The following is a 19,887-nucleotide window of genomic DNA, read 5'->3' as shown; positions in this document are numbered from 1 at the left end:
CCACTACAGCAGGGTAATAACACACTCCTTTGCTTCACAATCCCTCCGTGAGGACAGGAGATGCCAGGCTGTGCACATTTCACTCCTGCTCATTGGGGTTTCTCTCACCCACTGATCTGGCAAAGGCTGGACTTTATCACTGGGATGGGATGGGGTGGGACAGCCACCACTCACCCCACTGCACAGGTGCTGCACAGCTCAAGCCCAGCAAACCCTGGGCACATCCTGAATGCAAAGCTGATATAAAGTCTGACATCAGCTCACAGAGGGGTTTTAAAATATCCAGAGAGAATTGAATGCATTAGAATACTTCCTCACAAGAGTCGTTCTTACTGGCATTCTCTGGGCTTGAGATCAGACCACAAAATAGAGGCAGAACCTCCTCAACTGTCAGTGCAGGCTGTGCATTGCTGACATGCACACAGGAGAACTCATTTCTCCTCATTTCAGGTGTAGTTTCAAAGTTGAGATGTAGCCTAAAAATCATCCCCACGGTGCTTCAGGAATGCAGCACATCCATCCTCCTTGAGATGGGAACGAGTAACACAGCAACAGGGCAGGGCCCAGAGAGTCAGAACCACTGGGTACGGAAACAGGGAGTTATATGGGTGCCTTCCTGCTCCTTATTCCCTTGCCAAGGTGCCCTCATCCCCCTGTGGAGTTTACTGCAGGTGACACTGGGAAGCACTGACTGAAATACCCAGGTTAGACATGCAAGAATGAATGTTTATCTGTCTGAAGTGGGACCACGTTCTGAACTGCAGCAAAAACAAGCTCCCACAAGCAGGCTTCATGTCAACACAGGGCCTGGAGGGGTGCCCACGGCTCAGGAAGTCAGCAGGGCCCTTTGATGTGGCTCTGCACGAGAAGCAACAAGCTCAGATCCTCAGCAGAGCCAATTAGGCCAACAAAGGACCCGTTTAATTTAGCAGTGCTGCTTCCAGGGTTCAAGACAGTTCACCTGAAAGGACAAGCAGTGATATTTGGGGCCAGGGTTCACTAAGCAGAAGCAGAACTGGCTGACAGTTTCCTCTAAACTCCATAGGAGTCTGAAGCAAGACAGGGCATTGAGCTCAATGCCACTGTGAAGTTTCTCAACCCCCTTCAGCACCTCCCAGCACCCAGAGGAAGGACGCACTCACCTGCTTTCACTGTCCATGAACACGGAGCTGCTGCTTTTCCCCAGGGCTTCACTGATGGGAGAGAGGCAGAAGGGGGAAGAGAAGGCATCAGAATCAGAGTCAAAAGTGCTGTCCCTGCTCACATCGTCAGCAGACAGCTCCAGGGAGCCCTCGTCCTCCCTGCAGTCCAGGCCCTCCTCCGTGCCCTCGGACCTGCAGGGCTCCTCCTGGGAGCTGGCGGTGGACGGGGTGCCCGAGTCGCTGCGGGGCGGCTGCGGGGCCGGGCGGGCGCTCTGTGCCAGCTTCTCCTGCTCCGAGGAGGGCACCCCGTCCCTCGGGGGCTGGGACACCGGGAGCCCCTGGGAGTCCCCGCCGGGGCCCGGCGCCCCCCGGTGCTGCGGGGGGGACGCGGTGCCCAGGCCCGGGCCGTGGCGGCCGCGCTTGCGGGGCGCCTTGCGCACCGGGGAGCCCTCGGGGGTGACGTAGCGCAGCGCCTCCTCGTCCTGCCGCTGGATGCGCGAGTTGGGCACCCAGGCCAGCATCAGCGTGGCGCCCAGCAGCTCGTCCTTCTCCATGTACAAGCACAGGTAGCCTGAGAGAGAGCACAGCAGCGGCGGTTGGGACGTGGAGTCGTCGTAAGGGAACCGCATTGCCCTGAAATTTCCCCTTCCCCGTCTCTCTCCATCCCTGGAAATGGCCAAGGCCAAGCTGGGTGAGGCTCTGAGCAGCCTGGTTTGCTGAAAGGTGCCCATGGCATGAATGCTCCTCAGGATCCTCCCGTTTCAGGAGATCCCCCCTAACCCAAACCGTTCCGTCATTCCTGCTGCTTCACTGCCACTCCACATGGGCAAAACAAACCCTTTAATTTACCAGGACAGAATTCTGTCAGAGGAATTGTGGAGTGCTCAGCATTATTCAGTTTTTGCAAATAATTTCAAGTCTGCATGTAGCTTTTGAACAGCCTGAATTCCCTCTGGCCTAACTGAACACAGAAATGACATGCAAATACTTGGACTTCCTGGACAGATTTACTAATCAAGAGTAAATAATAGAATATGTTCCCACATGAAAAAGTTTTACTGTTTCTTAGTTAAACAATTTCAAGTGCCAGCAGAACATTGATTTCTCAAGAATATTTACCTCAGTGTAGCTGAAGGGCTACAGTATTTATGGGAAGCCAATGGAACAAGAAGACACCCACACCAAAAGGAAAGCAAGGGTCAGTGCTCAGAGAATAATTCATTTTGTGAAGCTAAGCCAAGAGCCACAGGTCTTTGATGAGAACATGAAAGAGCACAGGAACAGATGAGAATAAAAGGACAGAGCGGGATTTATCCTCATTTACTCTCGTGCATGCAGCCACAATCAGGCTTTTTGGATTTTCCCTTCACCAGCAATGACAGCTACAAGAGGATACTTGGATTTCCTGAACAATTCAGGGATGTGAACAAGCAACAGAAGTTACTGTCCTCACATGACAACTTCTGACTGCCCAAAAGGACTTACTAAACCAGTAAATCCATGCTGGACCAGAGGAGAAAGGAGCAATATCACTAATCTTCCTACTGAAAGAAGAGCTGATGGATCAGCTTGTGGATGGCTTTCCTGAGCCTTCCACAAAAGTGCCTTGCCCTGTCCCTCACTGGCACCCATTCATTTCTTACAGCCCAGGGTGCAGAGAAAAAGACAGAATGGTCGGGGTTTGCCATCACCTGGGTGGTGCTCCCCGATGCCCTGCAGCAGCTCGGGGGGGTGCACGCACACATTGTTCTTGGAGTAGATGATGTCCCCATCGAGCAGGGAGCAGGAGCCGCCGGCAGTCAGCGTCAGGAGGTCGGACGCTCTCGAGGAGGCTCGACGGAGGAGTCGCCCCAGAGACATCGCCAGGGAAATGTTTCCATCATCTGTCAGCTCTAGCCAGGAGCCAGGTTCAGAGGATCTGCCAGGAAGGAGGAAAAATCAGTGTGAGAACCAAAATAACGACAGCTCAGCACGTGCCACCCGCTGGCTGAGGACGAGTCTGCCATCAATGCACACCTCGGGCAAGAGCCCGGCGATGCTGTGGGTCTGTAAGATCACCTTCGTGTCCCAAAGGTGCTCCAGTACAGGACATTTGTCTCTGCCATGAAGAAACATGAAGGCAGCAAAAGCCACACGTTCACAGTTACTGTGGGAGGAGGAGAACAGCAATGCTGCTCACGGAAATCCCACTGAGGGAACAGCTCAGCCCGTGGATGTGTCTGATGTGTCACTGACCCGGGGATGTCACACAGCCACAGCTGATCCCAGAGGCTCCTTCAGCACAGAAATGGCTGAGCCCACAGCACTGAGCACGGGGCAGCTGCTCCAGCCACATCCAAAAACAACATCAATCAAACCCAGTCCATCCCCTGCTTGCCATGTCTGTGTGCTTGAGGTTTTCGGGGCTGGGATTTTTTTCTGTGAGGTTGTTTTTGGGTTTGCTTTGGGTTCTTTTGAGCCTTGCCAGAGACGAGGCTCAAAAGCCCTGTGTTCACCAGGGGGGCAGAGCCTGGACACAGAGCGTGGCACACCAACTCAGAGCAAACATTTCACCCACCCAGAGTTACACAGAACTGTGGAGCACAATCCCCAGAGCATGGCACACCAACTCAGGGCAAACATTTCATTTCACCCATCCAGAGTTACACAGAACTGTGGAGCACAATTCCCAGCTCACCCCAAATAATCTCTGTGCTCAGGTGAGATGTGCTGCCTGCTGGGGCTGATGATGAGGAGCTCTGCAGAGGACCCAGAGGTGTCACCCAAGCTATAAAGCATTCAGCAGATGGACCAGGACGTGTTGGAAGAGCAGGAGAGTCTCACACAAAGCAGCTGTAGGCTCTCTGCAGCCATCCCCAGCTGGGAAGCACCAGGACCAGGGCAGTTTCTGTTCTGCCAAACCCACAGGAGAAGAGGAAACTCCCACTTTTGCTCCTCTGTGTTTACATGGCCCAGCTGGCTGTGCCCAGGCCGGTGTGACCCAGCAGAGCCCGGGCACAGCCACGCTCCCAGGCCTGGGGAGCTCAGCCTGGGGTGCTCCTGGGGACCAGCCCCACGCTGGGATGCAGGGCATGGGAGAGGAAAACCAAGCAGAAAATAAAGCCCTGCCTTGGGGCACCTTTTGAGGAACTACTTAAGGGCCTAAGCGAGCACTGTCTGATGTTGAACAGCTCTGATTTTCCTAATCTGGTTTGGATGGCAAATGCAGCCAGCCCAGGAGGGCAGAAGGCAGAAATGGCAAAGGGGCATCTCCCAAAGGGCAGAGGGAGGGCTGCAGGGAAGGGAAATAGCTGTCCTGCCTCTGACAGATTGGGACATGCAGGAGACTGCAAATGAGGCTGCCAAGCTGTTGACAGAGCCTTCATTAAAGGACAAACTATTGGTTTAACTGCAATGGCCACATTTGTCAGCTCGAATCACAGCAGAGGCTGCTCCTGTGTCTCAGCCTTTGCTGGGCTTGATGGAGCAGCCTCAGCCCTGCACCAGCAAATCCTCAGGATGGGAGAATCCCTTTGCCACTCCTGCACACTCCTGTCTCCCTCTAGCACCAGACACAAGTATCCTCATGTCTCAGCCCCAAAACCAAACCCCAGCCAAGCCCTCAGCTCATTCCTGTCCACATTGCCAAAATCCAGTTTCAGGCTCGGGGTTACACCTGGCAGAAAGTCATCTGCCTCAACCACACTTAAGGAGCAAAAATCACCTTTCCCTTCATTGCACCCTGCAAGAACAGACAGTAAATTCTGGTGCAACTTCTCCTTCCCCACACTGAGTTACAACATGCTGCTCCCAAACAGGGCCAGGGGAGGCAGGGGCAGGGCTGTGGAGCCACCTGGGCAGGGTCACCTGTCAGCACAGCATGGCTGCAGCAGCACAGGCCTTCATCCCTGCCAGCGACTTCCTCAGAGCCCCAGAAATCAGGGCATGCACAGGAGGAAGGAGGCACAGCTGGCTGCTGCTGCTGCCGCTGGCCAGGGAGTGCTCCTCAGGACACACGGGGACAGGGGCTGGGGAGGCACCTGAGGAACAAGGGGGCTGTGATGTCCTGCTGCAGCTCTCTGGGTGCTCCCAGGGAGGCTGGGGAGGGTCAGCACGTCCCTGCCAACTTAATGAGCCCTCAGCAGGCACAGAGAGAACAAAGAGACAGGTAAAGATCAAAAGCTGCTCCCTGCAAAGCCAGAGGAATTTAAAGGGAAGTCCTGCTCTGATCCTGCAGAACACCTGTTGTTCAGCACTGCCTGCACGTGCAGGTGGAAGGTGCTGCAGGTACACACAGGGCTGGGAAGGGGAAACCAAAAAAACCACAAAAGGTTTGGAATAGGGTGTCCTGCCAGCTCAGAAATTGAGTCTGCTGGACTTGCCTTGCAGAAGAGCCGCACACCAGAAATCAGAGACCACTGCAGTGCTGCAGACAGTAGCCAGACACTCTGGGATATATAAATATCACCAGGAAACTCAATCCTTGCACTGTTCTCACAGGCCAGGGAATTCTCTGTAGATTTGGCTGAGGGATTAATGAAAAACAGATGCAAGTCACAGGACAGTTTCAGGGAGGGTGACAAGAGTTATCTGGGCCAGGGAGAGAGATTGCCAAGGGAAGATAAAAGTGAGGGAAATGTATTAAAAGTCCTCACACATGGGAACTGTCAGTGCCAAAGAAAGGAAGAGTTGTTGATGAAGGACAGGAGAAGCTGTAGGGCAGCTGAACTGTGGCAAGGAATACCCAGTGTTGTCATTCTAGTAGCTGGGACAATGCTGCACCAGAACAGGGAACCCCAAGGGGCCATTTACAACACTGGGGTTTCAAAGGCCACAGAAATAAATACCCAGTTAGTTCCAGTGGGGACCAGATGGTGGGCTGGACCTCTGAAGGTCATCTAATCTACTGGTACAGCCCCAAAACCCCTGAAACTCAGCTTGGGAAAGTGCTTCCCTTCCTAAAACACAGGAGCTCATACAGCACAAAGCAGCACATCACAGAGACCAAATCTGCAGGGTCTGCTGCATTCTCAGCCCTTCTCCACGTGGGACAACATCTGCACACACAATCCGTGGGGCCTGGGTCGTGGGGAGAGGCAGGAACTGCTGCTGCCTCTGGGAAAGCAGCAGGAACCATCCCACGGCTCAGGCAGCAGCAAATCAGCACCATTCAAAAACCCCATTTTTCATATTAACTTCATATTTATCTGCTGATCTGAGGGGATTCTTCTCAGTGTGGCAGAGCCAGCTCAGCTCTCCAGAAGCTGAAGCACTGCGTTAGCTGATAAGCTCTTGCTGAGTGCCAATATTTATTAAGCACACACACATTTTCTTCTCCCACACATCAAGCCTTGCCACTAAAAATCTCCTCTGCAGCTCCTGTGCCTGTTCACACAGCCCTGGCTGCTCTCCCAGCCGGTGCCAGCACTTCTCAGCTTGCTGAGTGAGAAATGCTGGGGAGCCAATTCCTGCAATCACCCTGGAGCCTCTTCCCCTGAGCCCGTCCAGCTCCAGCCAGCAGCATCCAGCCTGGCACCGGCTGCTGCTCCCCAGGATGCCCTTCCCTGCCCAGAGCCATCCCCAGGATCCTGTTTGCCTTGGCACAGTGCTCCTCCACCCCTGCCTCTTTCCCCTCTTGGGAACAGCAAGTGCCAGGTTTGGAAGTCTCCAGCACAGCTGGAGATTGGAGCCTGGAGCCTGGAGTATGGAGAATGGTGCCTGGAGTATGGAGTATGGAGCCTGGAGAATGGAGCCTGGAGCCTGGAGTATGGAGCCTGGAGTATGGAGTATGGAGAATGGAGCCTGGAGAATGGAGAATGGAGCCTGGAGTATGGAGTATGGAGCCTGGAGTATGGAGAATGGAGCCTGGAGTATGGAGCCTGGAGAATGGAGCCTGGAGAATGGAGAATGGAGCCTGGAGAATGGAGAATGGAGCCTAAAGTCAGGACCCAGCTCCTCCAGCCCCAGGTGTATCTGCTGGATGTGCCACCCTCAGCTGGTCACTCCACCTCTGCTGTTCTGCAGGCACATAGAGCCCTTGTACCACCTTCCCTTTGTGTTACAAACATTGGGAATAAAAGGAGAAAAGCTTTCCAAACTCCTCCCTGCGCTGGAGCCGGTGAAGAGGATCCAGCCAAATCAAGGCAAAGCATTTACCATGGGGAGCCACTCTGAAGTCATCCCATCTCATGGGGAGAGTTATGTAGGTCACCAAGCAGTGTTTCACTGCTGCCCTGCTGGAGCTGCACTGGCTCACAGAGCGAGGGCAGAGGGAAGGGAGCAGCCAAAATCTCCACAATTCCAAATGCAGTCACTACAGGGGGACTGGCTTCACTCACATCTCCGCTGAGCAGTAAAAACGGGGCAGCAGCCTGAATCCTGCAGGGCTGGGACTCCAGGGATGAAAAGGGAAAGGCAATGCTGTGTCAGGGCTGGCTGCTCCCAGCCACACCTGCCCAGGCATCAGAAAGCAAACAGAAAGCAAACAAAGGGCAAACAAAACTCACCCATCCCCAGCACCAAACTGACCAACAGCCCATGCTGTCACTGAGGCACTGTGTGTGCCACATGTCCCCCTGTCGCTGATTCACCAGCCTTTCGTGTCACTTGTCTGCACTGCTCGGGCACAGGAAAGGCTTTTATGGCTTTTTATTTCCCACATCCTGTTGCTGTGTCCCGGTAACACCCTCAGGACTCGATGCTCAGCAAGCAGCACCTCAAACCCCAGCAGTGTGGATCCCAATCCCAGCTCGGTGAGTGAGCTGCCTGCTCTGCTCTCAGTGACAGACACCAGACCAGCACCAGCTCTGCCACTCGGACATACAGAACTTTCCCTTTCCTTCCTATTCCCAGCAGCAGCTGAGAACAAAGCACCTCTGCAAGACGAGTCCGAGACCCGAAAGGGCAGCTCTCCCTCCCAGAGGAAGCAGCCGAGTCATTGCACAGTGTCAGCAGCCCAGAGAGCAGCGCAGCATCCCACAGCCCTGCCTGCTCCTCAAACCACTGCCCGCGATCCTCCATCCACCTTCCCGCGGGTAACAGGGCTCGGGCAGCTGTTGGGCTCACCTGGGAGAAGACCAGCTCCCCAAAAGGAAGGAAAACATTGAAACACCCCAAACTGTGCGGAACCGCACCGAAAGAACAGAAGAGAAAGTTTAAGAACTATTTCCATTTCCACCAGCGCCCCCGGCGGCATCCCGACCCCCGGATAGCAACCCTGACCCCCGGACAGCATCCCGACCCCCGGATAGCAACCCTGACCCCCGGACAGCATCCCGACCCCCGGATAGCAACCCTGACCCCCGGACAGCATCCCGACCCCCGGACAGCATCCCGACCCCCGGACAGCATCCCGACCCCCGGATAGCAACCCTGACCCCCGGACAGCATCCCGACCCCCGGATAGCAACCCTGACCCCGGAGAGGATCCCGACCCCTGGATAGGATCCTGAGCCCCGGAGAGGATCCCGACCCGGGACAGCACCCCAACCCCCGGACGGCATCCCGACCTCCAAGCAGCACCCCGACCCCCGGACAGCATCCCGACCCCCGGACGGCAGCCCGATCCCCGGACAGGATACCGATCCCCGGATAGGATACCGATCCCCGGATAGGATACCGATCCCCGGAGAGCATCCCGACCCTCGGTCGCATCCTAACCCCGAGCAAGCTCCGGTTGTCCCGGAGCAGCCGCCGGCTGCCGCCGCCCTCCGCGGGGCTCCGCCGTGGGAAGGGCGGACAAAGAGCGGATCAAGCACGGAGCTGCCCGGTACCGGCAGGATCCCGGTGCCGGGCCCGGGTGTCCCGGGGCAGCGCTACAGGATCCCCCGGCCCCCCAACCCCGCCGCCCCCAGCCCGGCCCCGCCCGGCCCCGCCGTACCGGCACAGACGAGCCCGGGGCAGCTCCCGGCGCTGCCCAGCCCGGGGCGGGCTCGGAGCCGCCGCCGCCGCCGCTCCCGGCCCTGCGCGGAGCCGCTGCCGCCGCCCGCCCGCTCCGACCGGCCCGCGGGGCTGTGCCCGCCCGGCGGCCCCGCCCGTCCGGCCGGCCCGGCGCCGCTCGGCCCGAGGAGGGCACGGGGGACCCGCCCGGTGCCGGTACCGGGGCCCGCGGGCGGAACCGGGGCCGGCGGGGGACGGAGCGTGGCCCGAGCCCCCCCGCGCGCGGAGATGGTGCGGCCCGAGCCCCCCGCCCCCCCCGCGGCCGCGGTGGTGCGGCCCGGGCGGTCACGTGAGCGGGTGTTGATGCGTTACCTGGCAACGGCAACATGGCGGAGCCGCCGCGGGTGAGTCGGGACCGGGCCGGGCCGAGCCGGGCTGGGATGGGATAGGGCGGGACCGGACTGCCCGCCCGGGGCTCCTCCGCCGGCCCGCACCGTGCTATCCATCCCATCCCATCCCGCCCCGGCACCGCCCCACTGCTCCCCCAGTCCCCGTCTCGTCCCCTCCACCACGGACCGGTACTGCCCGGTCCGGTTCCACTGCAGCCCGGCACTGCCCGTTCCCTCCTCCACCGGCCCGGTACCGTCCGGCACGTCCCGGTGCCTCCCCCATGCCCAGTCCTTTACAAAGAAAGAGAGGAAGAAGAACAAGAATAATCAGGCTACATGTTGTGCTGGCTGGAAGAATTTCTTTAATAAATCTGTAAGGGATTTTTTTTGATAGATGTGAACTCGAAGCACGTGGAACTGTAAGTGGTGCGGAGAGGTTTTGTCAGGATCTTTACGATCTCAGGGCTTGCTGGATGACTATTTTTGTAAATGAGATTAAACTTATAAATTAAACTCCTGCGCCCTGTGGCAAAAAATACCACAGCATTAGAATGAAATGCAGATGGCCACGTGCTGCTCCGCTTTTCACTTGCGCAGCGTGCCAGGCCAGGGAAGAGTGGCAATGACCAGGAGAGTGTGTTCCTCTGGAGGAGCAAACAGAGTCACTGCCCCTGCAGGAGGAGAGCTCTGGCTGCAGGGCTGTTCCTGGGCTCTGCACCAGTGGGACACTGTAATTACATTTTGGGAGGGCAGGCTGTAGAGCCAGGCCCTTGTGCCGGTCCTTTTGCATTGTTCATGCCCCATTACAAAAACGAGCAGGTCTTTAGGGATAAATAGGTTTAGATGGAAAAGGTGGTTTATGTTTCATGAAAAATCCCCTGAGCCTTCCCCAGACAACGCAGAATGTGACCAACCTTTGTCCCCCTGCCCAGGACGACATGGAGCAGCCAGGCCCAGGTGGAGGAGCCTCTCCCCCCCCCTCGGGAGCACCCGCAGCCGAGCCAGGTACCCCGGTGGCTGTGGCACAGCTCTGCTGTGTCCCTCTGTGGTCACTGTAACCCAGGCAGGGGCACGGCGCTGTGAAACCTGACCCTGTGCCTTGCCTTCTCCCTTCTCTGCGGCCCAGGGAGCGGAGCAGGAGCCAGCTCTCGCCATGCAGCGCCCGGCTCCGAGCTCCCCGGCGGCCGTGGCGGCCAAGGAAGGGAGAGGGCGGCCGAGGAGCCTGAGAGGAGAAGACCGAGGCTGAAAAAAGGAGAAACGGAGCTGCTCGTCCTGGACCCAGAACATGTGAGGAGTCTTCTAATCTTGTTCTTTGCAGGGCTGGGGTTCGTGTTTCTCTGAGACCTGTGAGGTGAGCCGTAAGCAGTGGCTGTTCAGCTGCGCTGAGTGTGAAATGTGTGAAAATCAGTTTGGCCAGAGTATTAACTGCTGCCTGTGCCACTCAGTGCTGACCCAGGGCTGCTAGCTCAGAAGTGAGCGGTGCACTGGGTAAATCTGGTCCCTGCAGTGCCCCTGAAAGAGAAGAAGAAGAAGAAGAGCCCTCCTTGCAGCAAGGGTGCGTTCTCAGATGTGGCTCTTCCGATTCTCAAACATTCTCACTTTTTGGCATCGGCACAAACCCATGCTGTACCATCTCTCACTTGCAGTGAGTGCAGCTGAAATAGCTAAAGTAGCTGAAATAAGCACACAAGAGTCTGTGGCAGAAATAAGTTGTTTTATTGGGTGGGGGACGTAGCAGTGAGGCTCCTTCATAATCTATTTACACAAGTATTAATATTAACAAGCTCTACTACTGTCCTTTACAGCCTCTGATGACAAGATTCCAGGCTGCCCTGAAGAACTACCTCACCAAGCAGATAGAACAAGTGAACCTGGACCTGCATGGAATGGTACCCAGCCCCTCCTTCACCTCCCCACAGCCCCTCCTGCCCAGGCTGCTGGGACACAGCCCTCCGTCTCTCGTGTCTGCAGAGAACAGCCATGAAGAGCAGCAAGGAGCAGCGGGAGGAGCTGGGGGTGATCCTCTATGGGGCCCAGCAGCAGCTGGGGCAGCTGGAGGAGGAGCTGGAGAAGAGCCACGAGCGCTGGTGGCAGGCGGCAGAGGCACGGCAGCAGCTGGAGGAGGAGCTGCAGGCCCTCAGGGCTGCTCACAAGGAAATGTGTCACAGCACCGAGGGGGAGCGCAAGAAAGGTGACCCGGGCGCTCCTGGCAGGGTTTCCCAATTCTAGGGCTGTGTGCAGAAATTAATTGGAATTTAGGCGAGCGCTGAATTGGAAAATGCAGCAGAATAATTAATCGGGAATAATGTGCTCATTGGAAAGTTTAATGGATTGTCCTGGAGTTCTGTGAGCTGGGAGTGCGGGAATTGCTTGTCAGAATCTTTGGTTGTGGAACTGTACTCCAGAGCTGATGTAAATGTGGATGCTGGGGAGGGCTGGTTACCTGATGTGTGAGAGGTTTTGCTTCAGGAGCTTCTGTATTTCTTCCTCTTTTATCTCTGTTTAAGGTGTACCCTACAAACAAACCTCTCTGTCCCTACAAACAAACTCCTCTATAACTATTTTGCCCCTTGTCCCCCAGTTTCTACAATGCAGACCCAGATTGAAAACCTGGCCTTGGAGCTCCTCTACGTGCAGAGCATGGACCAGGAGATGCATCACAGGCTCTTACTGATGAAACAGACAGCAAGGAGGGCTGAGGCAGACAGGATCCGGGCTGAGGTGGAGAAGAAAAAACAGGTACCAAGAAAAGCTGTCTTTGAAATAAATGAATGCAGGTGCCAGCAGTCAGTCCTGGGGATGTGCCACCTTGTCAGGAGGAAGGCTGGAGTGATTGAATCATGGAAAATGAGTGGGGATGTTTTTCTCAAATAGCTGAAAAAAAAAGTGAATCCAGAGGCTTTTCTGAAAAGGAGGAGAAGCCCTGCCTGCCCCAGGATGGCAGCACTGCCCAGAGGGTCTGCAAGGCTCAGGACAGTAAAGCACTTTTCACTCGAGGAGAAGGGGTGTGGGGGAAGGAGGGTATTTAATGGAGAAATATCATGGGTACAGGTCTTGAGAATGATTCTGGATCACAGAATTTCACAATGGAAAGTGAACTTTGGGAATGAGCAGAGCCAGTCGGTGCTGGAGCTCCCTCTGCTGCCTTCCAGGACACAATCCACGGGTACTGCTCTGCAGAATTCCGTGTAAACTGTTGAAATACAGTGGGTTAGGAGGGTTTTAACAAAGGATTTTCAAATATACATTATTGACATTCCCAGTAGCCGGACAGGTGAACTCAGGGCTGACAGGAGGGACTGTGGCTTCAGAGCTGACCTATCAATTTACTGCTGCAATTAGAGTAATAAACAGTCAGCAAAGGTTTCATTCTCCTGCAAGTCATCCCTGCTGCAGTCCTGAGCCCTTTGTGCATGAATGGGAACGTTTCAGTAGGACTCCAATGTCACCCAGCTGCCAGTTTAAATTCCTTTTTTAGCGGATATTGTTATTAATTCATTTTTTAGCTGATATTGTTATTAATTCCTTTTTTAGCGGATATTGTTATTAATTCCTTTTTTAGCTGATATTGTTATTAATTCCTTTTTTAGCTGATATTACTCTAGTAGGACACAGTAGGTTTGAGGTTCTGTGACTCACCCTGGGCTGTTTGGCTCTGGCTCTGTAGGACATTTTCCTGGACCAGCTGACAAGGAGAGTCCACCAGCTGCAGGAACAAATTGCTCTGTTTGAAGCTCAGCTTGTGGCCCAGGCAGAGGACACAAAAGTGACCCGGCAGGCAATCACTGAGGTAGGAGGGCCCTTGTCCCCTGGGGTTAATATTTCCCTGGCAGGGCTGACCCCTTTGGCCCGTGCTCACGTGCTGTGCACAATGTGGGACGGAGTTTCACAGTTTGTTCCTGTTTGGAAGAATGAGGAGTGTTTTTTTCTTTTCCTTTGTCCTTAAGAAGTGCCTGTAAATCACTTCCTCCTGCCCTTCTCAGCAGTTTTTCATGCAGAACTGTGCTCTGTGGGCTGCTCAGAAATGAACCAGCCACGGAGGTGAATCTGATCCTGCTCAGCACATTATGTACAGGAAAAGAAAAAAAATTGTATTGTAACACAATTTTTATCTTTTTTTAAACACAGTGTAGATTCATCCTGTCTGCCATGTCTCTGTTCCCAGGCCGGGCTGGAGGTCCAGGCCATTAACATGGAGAAAAAGAAGCTGATGGAGCACTGGAACAGCAGCTTGGCTGGAATGAAGCAGAGGGATGAGGCCTATGTTGTCACTCAGGAGCTGCTGAGGTATGGTCCGAAACCAGGCCCTGAGGACAGCTCAGATTTGGGCAGGAGGGATCCTAGAAGGGATTCCAGTGGGGTTTAGTCTGTGGGTTCAGCCCTGTGTGGGCATGTCAGGCAGAACAAGTTCCCTGCTCTGAAATACATAATAAATTTAAAGGATGAGAAGCACTTTCTTTGTTGCTGTTTTGTTTATCCTAACCACATCTCTCCCTCAGAATGTGGGGCGTTCTTGAAGCTGCTTAGAGTTTTTATGATCGTGTTTTATTCCTTTAAAAGAGTTCTCTCACCTTTGCAACATTTCTTACTCCAACGACCTGGATGTCAGGAAGGGTTTATCTCTCATTATCAGGGTTTTGTGAGGCCTTTGGAAACGTTCAGGAAAACCTCCCTGTATTGCAAAGGAAGTGTTTATTTGCTCATGAGCCTTAAAGCTTGACTGATTCTCTGAGAACAAACAATCTGCTTTTATATGGTCACATCCTGGTTGGAATGGGGGCTGGGACAGCACTGAAAGAAGGAATCAATTTCCCTACACACATTTACTTTTAAATCTTGATGTCTCCATCCATCTCCTGCTGACTCTGCACTGTCACAGCAGCTGAGCCCTTACAAACATCCTCCTTCCTGGGCAGTTGTTGCTGCAATAACATGCTTGAAAAGAGGAATTTGTGGGTGGCTGTTCAGCACCAATCCCTGCGATGACTTTCCATCCTCTTTGCCCCTCCAGCAACTACAGACGTGACCTCAAGTCCCTGGAAGGGGACATCCATGGCTGTGGGAAGTCCATCAGGAAAGAGGAGGAGAAGAACGAGAGCCTGGTCAGGCTGCTGAACCGCTCCCAGAACGATGCCAGTGTGACAAGGAAGCTGATTGCCCAGTGCCTGCAGGAGCAGGAGGCCCTGCAGGTCCAGACTGGCACCTACACTCGTGTTCTCCACGAGACAGAGGAGGCCCTCAGCAGGACCAGGATGGTGAGGACAGGCCATGGAACACAAATCCCTTTTGAATGCCCTTCCTCAGACAGTTGTAGTGATGCTGTGTCTGCCTTCCCACCTTTCAGGACCAGGCTGCTCACCTGAATGAGCTGCTGTCCATAAGGAAGGGAATACAGAAGGGAACTTATGCCAGCGAGCAGCTAGAGAGTGAAATTGTGGCCAAGCTCCAGGACCAGAGGATATCCAGCAAAGTTGCAAAGCACTTCTCCCAGCTGGCTGAAAAGCTTCGGAGCAGGAAGAGCGACCTGGTATGGCATCCCCCCTTGGGAGGGCAGGGCAGGACCACTGGGTGCCCAACAGGGTTTGTCAGTGCCTTTGCTCTGGTTTCAGGTGTGCATTGAAGCTTTCCTGAGTTTGCCTGTCCAGTCTGGTTCTCCCTGTGATCTTATTGCAGGGTTCTGGTGTGTGTGAGAGAGCTTGGCCAAAAAGGCCTGACACAAACCACACTGTCCTTTGCTTAAAAAATGGGCCAATGATGAGTGTTTAGTATAAAGTACTAGCATTTCTTATGTACTAAAGAAAAACGGTAGACCTGTGGTACTTCTGTAATCTCATTTTAACTAACTTTTATTTCTATGATTCATCATGGAATGGGATGCAGGCAGCTCTCAGTTCTGAGGAAGATCCAAAGAACAGTCCAGCTGTTCAATCAGTCCCACAGTCCAATCTTTAATCCATTATATTTCTCTCTCTGGGAGTGTGTAACTGGATCACTTAGAAGGATGAGAAAGCTGAGCCCAGCCCTTCTCACCCCTGTGAGGGCTGTGCTGGTTGTTAGGTGTGTGGGCTGCAAAAGGGACAATGCTGTGATGTCCTGCTACTGGTGGCAGGTAACTGGAGACAGCTGGGGAGACATTGCAGAAGGGATGAGTGAGATCTCTTAAAGGTTTTGGGAATGTTTGGCCTCCTTAATGCTTTCCAACAGCTGTACGGGAGAGGTAGGTATTGTATTACCTGGCAATTAATGGAGAAGCAAAGATATACAGAGCGTGAGTAGCTTGTGGCTTGTAGTACAGAGCTGGGAGTAGAATCTCAGTCCTCTGACTCCTGAGCTGGACAAGTGGCATTGGAACCCAACAAGGGGCTGCTGGGGACACTGATGTGTTTTCTCTTTGATATTCCCAGGAGCTGCATTTTTACAAGGTTGAGAATGATGTGGCCCAGATTATTCTGAATGCAACCAATACCAGCTGCAGGCTGACAGTTCACCAGAAAACACTCTGTGAGGTGGACAAGGAAATAAAAAATGTGAATGAACAGATCACCTGCCAGGAAAATGAGATTGCCAAGTCCAAGATCCTGGCTGAGAAGAAGGGAGGGATCCTCTGCCTGTACAACAAGAAGCTGGAGATGCTTCTTTCTCAGCAAGGGGTTGGTACTTTTGTGTTTCAGTCCCAGTTTTGATTTTATTCTTTGTGGTGGCCACAGATGCTCCTGATCAATGTAACTGTGTTAAGTGTTGGGTAGTTCAAACATTCAGGCACCAGCACTGTGATTTAAAAGCTGCATTGGTTAATGCAGGTGTTTCTGTTTATCAGTTCATAATGCAGTGAAGGGAATTGTGAAATGAGGGTGTGCCTGGCATGGATCCCTCAGGGACCTGCCTGCACCTGATGAAAATGTCAAATGGCATCAATGAGTAAATAGGATCTTGTTGGAAAAGTCTGCAAACACTGAGGAGGGGAGAATGGGGCAGGCAGTGAGATTTCAGTCATTTGAGGGCTGGCCCTATTGGGGTAAGACCTGATGGATACCCATGGGGAAATGAGTCCTGTGGCACATCCTCTGCAGCCTTTGGAATGTCCAGATGCTGTAAACAACTCAGGAAGCTTCTGCCTGATTTAGCCCAAACTTTGCTCTCTACAGGGGCAAGAACTGGGCCCACTGGAGATTGAGATCAACAGGCTGAACCAGCAGATAGAAGATTGCAACTCCGAGGCGGTGACGTTGCAGAAGTACTGGCTGAGTGAGCAGAAGGAGCTGATGAAGCTGACACAGGAGAAGGAGGAACAGATCACCTCCCTGGACACGCTGCAGAAGCAGAGCATCATCATGCAGCAGAGGAAGCTGCGCCTGGACAGTTGGTGTTTCCTTAAAGTTCAACTCTGCCTTGAAATGTCCATCTGTGAAGGGGGAACAGGGAGGGGAGGGTTACAGGTGGGGAAAGCTGGGCCTGCCCCAAAGAGTGCTCCTGGCACGTGTGAGCAGGAACACCACAGCCCAGGCACTGCTGCTGATTGCATCTATAGGCTATTCCTACAAGGACTGATCCTACTGTCCTGACAGTGGGACCCTAAGTGACAATGTCACCTCTTACACTTGTTAAATAAGGTTTGCAAGGAGTGGGTAGGTAAATGTCCCCAGCAATGACTGCACTTTCCTTGGCCAAACACAACTTTTTCCCACAGGAGTCTCCTTCAAAACCTTTTTTTGGTTTTTGAGCTTGTGGAAAATCATTTTTGCTGGGATCATTTTGTGGGACAGGGGTGGCTCTGCCTGAGGTGTTGCCAGCTCTGATAGCCATTTGTCACACCTTGTCTCTGTTCAACCCAGTGCTCAGGGGAATTCTAAGACCTTTTTCTGTTCACCCACAGATGAAATTCAGCAGGAAATGAAAGAGCAGAAGGATGTGGAACGGCACATGAAGAACATGTCAAATGACTTGATTAAGTTGAACACGTTGATCAACAAGAACAACAGCAGCGTTGAGAACCTGCAAAATGGCAGAATTGTCACAGAGAACGAGTTTGTGCAGTCTCTCAAGGTACTGAGGCACCTTAGTCCCAGGTTTCAGCCTCCCCTGCAGATCAGAGGCAAACAGTCATCCTGGAAAACCTTCTCAGCCTGACAACTCTGTATTGTTTTGTTCTTCCCAAATCTAGGCAGCAGAAAAAGAATCCATGGAGATGCAGGAGAGGCACAGTAAGCTGACTGAGGAGAAGGAAAGGCTCCTGAACAGCCTGGTGGAAGCAGAGTAGGTACCAGAGTGCCACAGTCCTGTGGGACTGTGTCCACATTCCCATTCTCCTGCAATCACCAGACCTGGCACCAGCAAATGTGCTTCTGGCCTTCCTGGAGAAGGGGATGGGTGTTTGAAAGGTGTTTCAGCAGTCTCTGGAGCCAGCAGGAGCTGGGAGGATGTTGGCTTTAACAGTTCCAGCCTGTGTGAGCTGGACATTGCCAAGATCCATATGGGGACTCTGCCAGTCACTGGCAATGCTGCACTGGGCAGGTCACTGGGGGTCTAACTTTCTCCTTCCTTCCCCTTTCTTCTCTGAAGGCATCAGATACTGCTGTGGGAGAAGAAGTTCCAGCTGGCAAAAGAGATGAAGGATACCACAGATGCTCTGACAGAACACGGCGAGATCCATGACATGAAAACGGAGATTCGGAGGATGCAAGTGAGGCTCTGGGAAGGGGGGCTGAGGAGGGGTAGCCACCCAGTGTGCTTAGCCTTGGAGTGGCTGAAACAGGAGGCAGGAGATGAGAAACAGGCTGGAGAAGTGGCATCTTCAGGGCCCAGGGAGGGACTCTAAACCCCTGCAGCTCGACTAAACTGAGCACATCCAGCCCACACATCCTGCATTCCCCATGCCAGCCTCAGCAGGATCTGGATACTCCCAAGAAATCTATTTAAATTGCAGTATGTCTGCCACCCGGTTATGTGACCCTGATTTATGTGCAGTGTTGATTACTAAATATTGCATCACTTTAATCACTGGTTTAGGGAAGTGTTCCCTCTCCTGGCAGAGAAGCTCATCCCCTTCATTCTCAGGATGCTTCTGCTTTTCTGCTTCTGCTCTTGCCAATGAGGTTCAGAGTAACATTTTGAGTATTGGTGTAGACAGGTTGATAATCCAGGCCTCTGCCTTCCAGATCCACACACAGCAAACCAGGTTTGGACTTGCACCAAATCTGGCCTGCAGGCACTCGTGTCCCGTATGTCTGGTTTGTGCTGCTGGGATGTGCCCCCTGGCAGCTCCCCTGGGTGCTACTGGCAAACATTGGGGATTCTGAGGCTGGGGTGTGTCCTGGCCATCGGCAGGTGCGCTATGGGCAGCTGCAGAAGCAGCAGGAGATGCTGATTCGGGCCATGGAGGCGTGTGTTTCCCAGAGAGAGACAATCACACACCGGGCAGGGGCTCAGAGCAAGCTGAAGCACAGCACCAAGAGCGACGTCCAAAGCAGGAAAGAGGACCTGAAGAAGAAGATCAGGGAAATCCAGGAGGTGAGCAAGGAAAGTAGGTCTGCAGGAGCTCACACAGCTGGGGCTGGCCTTGTGGAGAGCAGCAGTGAGCACAGCAGTGACCCTGTGCCAGCACAGGGAAAATCATTAAAAATCCCCCAAACTCTGGGAGTATGGTCAGGAGTGCAGCTGAACTAGAGAACTGAAATCTGCCATTCCCTTCTCTTCCATTTACTAGAACATTTATGAATGCAACCAAACCATGCAGGAGCTGGAGACCATCCAAGAGTCCCTCAAAGACAACTTTTCAGAAAAGCAGCAGGAAGTGTGCCAGCTCCAGGATGAGACTGAGAGCCTCATCTTGGACAGGGAATATCTTCACTACGAGAAACGATGGGTGAGCACATGCACTGCCCTACAGCACGTGAGCCAACAGAGCCTGTGCTTCCCCTCCTTCCTCTCTGTCCTCAGCTGGGCGTGCTGGAATGTGTTAGAGCCACACAATAACTGGGCACGTTTTGGTCTGTGATGTCTATACCCCTCCAACACCTGGGCTGGGGGTGCTGTTTGGCTGTTATGGTGGGGAATTCACAGCACTGTCCTTCCCTGGTCCAACGTGGTGGTCACAGCACCTGACACGAGTCCTGCCCATGCTTTTCCTGCTGTCACAGCCCCTTCTCTTTTGCTTTTCTCAGAACCTGTTGGAGATTGTGGCCCACCAGGCACGCCAGAAGCAGCTGCAGGCTCTGAGGCAAGGGAAGTACAAGGCCCTGTGCCACACTGAAGAGTCCTGCATGAACCAGCAGGAGAAAGTGGAGGATCGGCTGCAGACCATTAGCACCATCGTGCAGCAGATCCAGGAGGAACAGCCCCAGCACCAAAGGGCTCTGCAGTGGCTCAGTCACTGCTTGAGAGCCAAGCTCGCGTCGCAGGAAGCCTGAAAATACACGAAAATACATATAGTATCTTTTACATTCTTCCACAGTCTCCAGACTTTGTAAATAGACAAATAAATAGATAGATAAGCAGGTGCG

At 53.6% G+C, this 19,887-nt stretch overlaps 2 protein-coding genes across 3 annotated transcripts in view; one reads left to right on the top strand and one right to left on the bottom strand.

Moving 5' to 3' along the window:
* TBC1D16 (TBC1 domain family member 16) overlaps positions 1 to 9,113 on the bottom strand; it is a 29,310-nt gene extending 20,197 nt beyond the window's left edge. Inside the window, exons 1-4 of one of the 2 annotated variants that reach the window (XM_059486046.1) lie at positions 9,001 to 9,061; positions 8,187 to 8,238; positions 2,834 to 3,060; positions 1,143 to 1,713 (exon numbers count right to left, since the gene is read on the bottom strand). In XM_059486046.1, the coding sequence (XP_059342029.1) occupies positions 1,143 to 1,713; positions 2,834 to 3,060; positions 8,187 to 8,224 (836 nt within the window). In that variant the 5' untranslated portion in view covers positions 8,225 to 8,238; positions 9,001 to 9,061. Of the gene's footprint in view, positions 1 to 1,142; positions 1,714 to 2,833; positions 3,061 to 8,186; positions 8,239 to 9,000 lie in introns of both variants that reach the window. The other variant, XM_059486047.1, reaches the window with a different exon arrangement.
* A 1,141-nt stretch (positions 9,114 to 10,254) lies between these two features.
* On the top strand, positions 10,255 to 19,840 carry CCDC40 (coiled-coil domain containing 40). The gene is made up of 17 exons (XM_059485917.1): positions 10,255 to 10,393; positions 10,515 to 10,675; positions 11,194 to 11,277; positions 11,360 to 11,579; positions 11,970 to 12,127; positions 13,056 to 13,178; positions 13,554 to 13,675; positions 14,400 to 14,643; positions 14,733 to 14,915; positions 15,793 to 16,038; positions 16,534 to 16,747; positions 17,262 to 17,431; positions 17,550 to 17,641; positions 17,948 to 18,068; positions 18,713 to 18,895; positions 19,092 to 19,250; positions 19,549 to 19,840. The coding sequence occupies exons 1-17, from the start codon at positions 10,255 to 10,257 to the stop codon at positions 19,792 to 19,794; spliced, it is 2,865 nt and encodes a 954-aa protein (XP_059341900.1). The 3' UTR covers positions 19,795 to 19,840.
* The last annotated feature ends 47 nt before the right edge of the window (positions 19,841 to 19,887 follow it).

This window comes from Ammospiza nelsoni, chromosome 19 (assembly GCF_027579445.1).
Source record: "Ammospiza nelsoni isolate bAmmNel1 chromosome 19, bAmmNel1.pri, whole genome shotgun sequence".
Classification (NCBI taxonomy): domain Eukaryota; kingdom Metazoa; phylum Chordata; class Aves; order Passeriformes; family Passerellidae; genus Ammospiza; species Ammospiza nelsoni.
The sequence above is the reverse complement of the archived record's forward strand: the minus strand, read 5'-3'. Positions and strand labels throughout refer to the sequence as shown.

Bases quoted from the DNA above. Each gene is read 5' to 3' on its own strand.
- CCDC40 (XM_059485917.1), top strand. From the start codon at position 10,255: ATGAAAAATCCCCTGAGCCTTCCCCAGACAACGCAGAATGTGACCAAC. The intron at 18,069-18,712 runs GTGAGGCTCTGG...GGCCATCGGCAG, and splicing joins CGGAGATTCGGAGGATGCAA to GTGCGCTATGGGCAGCTGCA. The intron at 19,251-19,548 runs GTGAGCACATGC...TGCTTTTCTCAG, and splicing joins TTCACTACGAGAAACGATGG to AACCTGTTGGAGATTGTGGC.